Source organism: Castor canadensis, chromosome 6, assembly GCF_047511655.1.
Source record: "Castor canadensis chromosome 6, mCasCan1.hap1v2, whole genome shotgun sequence".
NCBI lineage: Eukaryota > Metazoa > Chordata > Mammalia > Rodentia > Castoridae > Castor > Castor canadensis.
In genome coordinates, this window is record NC_133391.1 from 131,453,634 (window position 1) to 131,459,633 (window position 6,000).

Below are 6,000 nucleotides of genomic sequence, written 5' to 3' on the forward strand. Positions count from 1 at the left end.
CAGATAGATGTGGGGTTGTGTCGTTGCTCTGTTTTCTAGCTGTATGCTCTTGAAGTTTCACCATCTCTAGTGAGTTTATACCTCTCCTGAAATAGAAATCCCAATGCCTTAGAGGGCTACAGTGGTCATTCAAGATATGCTATAATATATACAACTTGCCTGCCACACAGAAGGTAAGGAAGGTCAGTCTATTAAAAGTATCTGTGTCTATCCATATGCTTAATGTACATGTTTTAAGCTACAGGTAAAATCCTCTTACACTTTTACGATCTGAAAGAGTATCTAATCTGATTGCTTGCAAAGAGCCATTTAATTCTGGTTCTGATTTTTAATGATTAAAAATGTTCTTGAATTATTTCTTAAAGACAAATTTTGATTACTGTTAATATCGCACATTTCATCATATTAACATTTGAGCCATTTACATTTATTTATTTATTTATTTTTGAAGTGATGAGGCTCAAACCGAAGGTTCTGCTTGTGCTAGGCAAGCACCCTACCACTGACCTACCCTCTGAGGCTCCATTCACCTTTTTAAGTAGTTCTAACTTTTAACAAGATACGTATAAAAAGAGGCTAGGACTGAGGAAAACACCAAAGTCTAAGGAATACACTTGATACAGCTGATACAAGCAAAACATTCTACGGTTAGCAGTGTGTTAGACATGGACTCGTAAATGGCCTCTGGAGACTATTACTTTTCCATGCCATGTTTCTTTCACTGCCTTTCATACCATGAGCCTCTCAACCCAAGAAAATAACTGGAGTACAAAAGCAGTGATTTCTACATAGAGCACTTCTGAATGCGCCATATTTTCCTCAGAGAAATTCATTTCCCACTATGTGCACCCCACCATTTCTTCTTTTGGATTGTACATAGCCAGTATCAAGGACTGATTAGCAGATTCAGCCTAGGCAAGCTGTAGCTGGTTGTTTGCTCTTGTTGAACCAAAAGAACACTCCTTTCATTCCATATTTTAAAACCTTTAAGTCAACAAATCAGCAACCATTTTTAAAAAACATGCAACATATTATGTTTGGGGGTGCTATGGAAGATGTGAAAGATTATCAATGAACAGGACTACTTCCTGCTTTTCCTAGCTAACAAAATGGAGTTAGTATAGTGTATTGGAAATCATATATTAAGGAATGTTGGTTAACCAGTCACCCTTGCCAAGATCAGATATGAAAAGAAAACAAAAGTTGGCAACAATTCTACCTCTGATATTTCTCTTCCAGAATTATATTTAATAAGGTTAATCTTTGAAAATGCATTATTTTTCTTACCTGTTTTAAACTGAAACTTGGAGACAATCTATAAATACAAAGCTCACAAATACATGTAAGACTAACTTACATGACTACCTCTATTGTTTTATAAAATCAACTTAATTTTTAAGAAGACTCATGTTTAGGTCATATTTTTGTACCTCCTCTCTAGTAAAGGTCACTAAATTATATTTTTAGCCTAACAGCTTCTAAAAAGAAGCGAAACTGAGAGCAGTATGAGAATATAAAAGCAGCCTCTGAAATATCTTTAGTTTTAAGCAAAAACTAACAAGTACAGTATATCTTGTTCTTTCATGGGACCAGCAAATTGATAGTTTGTTTTTTTTTTTAAGTTACAAAAATAGGATGGAGTAATTATATTTACCAAACTCACAACAGCCTGTTCAACGGAGAGCAATACTGTAATTTTTCTTCAAAGACAGTAAATTGGAAAAGTCCCTAATTCTGTAATATAAGGAAAAATTCCAAACACTTGGGCGTCACTTACAGGCATAAAACTTTCACTAATTTCAGAGGTTATCCTGAAGAAGAGGGGCAGACATAAAAATCTTTGATTTTAATGGGTACTATTTATGTAACTTATACTTTATAAGTGTATTTTCTATACTTTCAATTTCTATACACAAAGACCAGAAACTGAAGGAGAATCTTAAGTAGAAAAACCCCATTTTTGTATCTCATTTAAAAGATACAATAGGTATTCAGACAGAACGGGTCTTTGAGTCTGTACTACTGCTAAAATTTTTTTTTTGCAAAATCTTAGTGTTAAATTTCCCTCTGAAAGTATGAATGTATCTGATGTCAAAAGAGGAAAATGTACAGTTAAATTAAATTTTACAAAATTGGTTATATAATTAGTTTCTTTCTAAAACTTTAAAGAATAATAAATTATAACCAGCAGGCACAAACACAAAATACATGAAAATAACTTGATTCGAGTCCTTCTCCATAATCACAGTTATATAGCTTCAGATTCAAATGAATTTCAACCCGCTGCCATGAAAATTTAAAAAAAAAAAATCTGTATGAGAATCAGTATTTTACTACAAATGAAACTTTTACATACAACATTTTGGTTAATAAAAAACTTAAAAATATTATGCTTACGAACTCACTATTTTATATCCTGTGCAACTATAACCTACTCCCTAAAGAAAGAAAATCCAAAAATTAAGTATGGGTTACTAGGTCACTGAATTCTATCCACCTTCACAGTATTCCTCTTATTTTGTGTCAAGAGACAGCACCAAACAACTTCTATATAATATTTTTACAGTGCATGCTCTTAAACTAACATTCATGGCTCATTAAATTGGCTAGAATGCTGATGTCTGTGAAATTATTACATCCAAAAATTGGGTCTCAGGAGTCTAGATAAAATTAATTTTTCTAATTTGGGGGTTAGTTTTTCTTTTTTTAAAATCTGGTGTTAATTTGTAGTACAGCTGACCTCTAAGAATTATTCTAGTGAATTTAATCCGATCTGCACAGAAACAGGAAACCTTAGAGGTAAGACTATGATACATGTACAAGTGAACACAGAAAATTATACTACTAATCTTCTTTCGTCTCAATATTGCTACAGTACAGTGCACAGCACATTTTAAAAGCACTTTTTTTTGGAGGGACAACTTCCATTTAATAAACGGACCATAATTTTTAACAAATAATCAAGTGCATAAAAGGTCAAATTACTTTAGATAATTAACCAAAAGCAAGGATTCTTACTGTCAGATTCGTCTTGCAATAAGACACACTCTCCTCCATAGTGCCAGGAAATTCTACAGGGCACCGGAGGACCGTCACAGAAAATTTCCAGCAAGTCTACATGCCCATCAAGACCGTGTGCTTTTGCATACACCACTCTAGAGTTTTTAAAAACAAAGATTATACCTGTCACATTTAAACACTTCCTCTAACAGAAAAACGTCCAGTAGCCACAAAAGGACGAGGCGAAGGAGCGGTGGGTGGAAGGCAGGTCCCGCAGGGCGCTCCGCACGGGCACCGAACCGCTGAGCCGGCCCGCGGCCCCGGATCCGGCGGGAAGCCCCGCACCGTCACTGTCCCGGCTGCGGCAGAGGCTGCGGGAGCAGCCACACCGCGGGGACACTGAATGGCTGACACATCCGGTCCTGGCTCTCTCACCACTCCTCCAAATGCAAACTTCAAAGGCCGGATTCAAACTCCCAACGCCAGCCGCTCGAGCCTCGGGACTGCGGTCCCAACGCCCCCAGGACACCGGGAAGCCCTCGGGGGGGACGCAGCGAGAAGCCCCGCACGTCCTCCCAGTCCGCCGCGCCGCCGTGACAGGCGTTCCCCGCAGTCCCCCGGAGCCCCGCGGGGCCGGGACCCACACGGGACTCTCGAGGGCTCTCGCCTGTCACGGCACGGGGACCTGCGCCTCTCCCTGCTCCCCCGTGCCCCCGACCCGACCCTGGGCTTCTCTGACCGCCTAGTTCCCCAAGCCCCCGCCCCAGGGACACGCGTCCGAGGGCGCCGCCGAGGGGCTGTTAGGACCCTCGGCCCAGCCCCGGCGCCCCGCACCCGGGTTCCTCGCAAAGCCCTGACCCCAGGGACCCCACACCTTTTTGCAACCAGTGCCCGCAACGGCTGGCTCGCACGCCTGTCACATGCCTGCAAACAATAACAAACTCTGCTGCACGTCCCCGTCCTGTCCCCAGGCGGGGTCCCGGGAGCCGCCCGACCCGGAGGGCTCAGGGGTGCCCGGGACGCTGATCCCGGCGGGCGGCGCCTCGCTCGCCGCGCCCGGTTCATTCATTGCCCACACCCGCCGCCCCGGCCGCGCTGCTCACCCGGCGGGGGCCGCTGCAGGGGGCGGCTCGCCGGCGGGCGCCCGCTTCTCCCCGGGCTCGGCCCCGGCGGGGCACGGGACGCCACTGTCCGGCGCGGCCGCCGGTTCCGCAGGGTGGGCGCCGCTGCTGCTGCTGCTGCTGCGGCTCGCGGCTCCGGGAGTCGGCGGCACCGCCACAGGCTGGAAGCTGCTCCCGCCTACCGCCGCGTCCGCGAGCTCCGGCGACGGGGAAGTGGAAGAGGACGGCGGCGAGGCAGCGAGGAAGAGCGGCGGCTCCGGCAGCTGGTCCAGCTCCACACTCCGCACTTTGCGCAGCTGCCGCCGCCGCCAGTCCGCCCGCTCGCGGCCCGCGCTGCCCGTCTCCCGCAGCAGCCCCGCGCCTGCCGCGGGCGCGCTGCTCGTCTTGAGGGCTCCTCCGCCACTGCCCGCCTCGGGGCTTGCTGCCCCGGAGCCCGGGAATCCCGACGACGAGGCGCGATTCCCCGCCGCCGCCGCCATTTTCTCTCGCGGGCTACATTCGCTCGGCCCCTGCGAGGGAGGGAGGGGGCGGGGAGAGCGCAGGGGGCGGGCGGACCGGCGGGCGGGCGCTGCGCCGCCGGCGTAGGACCGTTTGCGCTAGCTGCGTGAGCGCGGCCGCGTCGTCCGACTTGAGAGGATCGGCTGGGACGCGCTACGCCGGAAGCGTAGGACCGTTTGCGCTAACTGCGTGAGCGCGGCCGCGGGCCCAACCCGAGAGGACCGGCGGGCGGGCGCTGTGCCGCTGGTGTAGGACCGACTGCGCCAGCAGCGTAAGCGAGGCCGCGGCGCCCGCGGGGTTGGACCTGGCCAACCGGCAGGCGGGGGCTGCAGCGCAGGTGGGACGCAGTGGGTTGTGCTCCGGTTGCGCGGGCTGGAGGACTGGCGAGATGGGTGCCGAGGGGCCGTGCGGGGCGCTCCGGGCTGTACGCCCTGCATGCGCCGCACAGCCAGGTAGCCCCGGCCATACCGGCGAAAGGAGGAGCTTCGGCGGCGTCCGCATCGTGCAGCTTCTCCTCCGCCGCAATCTCGGCCAGGTTTGGCGGGAGCTGCCCCAACGGCGAAAGAAATTATTAGTTGAAATTTGAGTTTGTGGCGCTCGAAGGGGACGCACTGCCCTTTGCAGCGGGCGTGCGGGGTCCCGGCGCGGATCAGCCTCCCACACCTATCCGTCCGCTCCGAGCCCGACGCGCAGGTGGCGCCCGGGACTGTCGCCTGCTGCAAAGGGAAAGAAAGCCACCGGGCTGCCGTGGATCAAAACTAAGTAAATAAAAGAAAAATGAAGTTTTAAGAAAGCATTCCTTTTGTCCCATCCCGACCCGTGCTACTAGTGAAACTTCTTCTTGGAATACCTTGTCCACATGCTGAAGCCACTGATTTGGGACAACTCTCCCTCTCTTCCCGGCTAGAGACAGGGAGGGGCGGGGGTCCCCGCGGGTCTTTATTTATTTATTTTTCTCAGCTGTCTTGGGAAAGCAGAGAACACGTTTAGGGAAGGAACCCGCGCTGTGCCAGGAAGTGCTCGATCATGTCATCTTCGGCCAGCGCCCGGCCCTCCCCGAATCCGATGCTTCTCGCTGCACGTCCCTCTTCCCGGCAGAGTCAGGTGACAGGCCAGGTTCCCCGTCCCCCACCCCGAACACCAAGGGTGTCCAATCCGGCCAATGGAGCCTTTCAGTTCCTGGGAGTCTCCGCAAGAAGGTGCTTTGGGATGGAAAGGCGATATTTACATGTTGAAGATATTAGACATTTTCGATCAAGTAGAGCTTCTGTGTCGCGTTTGTTCCCTTCTTTTCCTCTAGCGAGTTTTGTCTAGGATGGGAAATCTCCCAGAACCAGGAGCAGCGTCTCTAGATGTATTTTGTGAAACATTAAGACATGGT

At 49.5% G+C, this 6,000-nt stretch overlaps 1 protein-coding gene across 5 annotated transcripts in view; it reads right to left on the reverse strand.

The window, feature by feature from the left end:
* Map3k1 (mitogen-activated protein kinase kinase kinase 1) overlaps positions 1–5,631 on the reverse strand; it is a 76,346-nt gene extending 70,715 nt beyond the window's left edge. The window contains exon 1 of one of the 5 annotated variants that reach the window (XR_012449167.1): positions 4,104–4,634. Coding sequence is in view for 3 of the 5 variants with exons in the window: in XM_020178118.2 (XP_020033707.2) it covers positions 4,104–4,600 (497 nt within the window). In the remaining 2 variants the exon portion in view is untranslated. The other 4 variants (XM_074077482.1, XM_020178118.2, XM_074077481.1 and 1 more) reach the window with 4 other exon arrangements.
* Between the last annotated feature and the right edge of the window lie 369 nt (positions 5,632–6,000).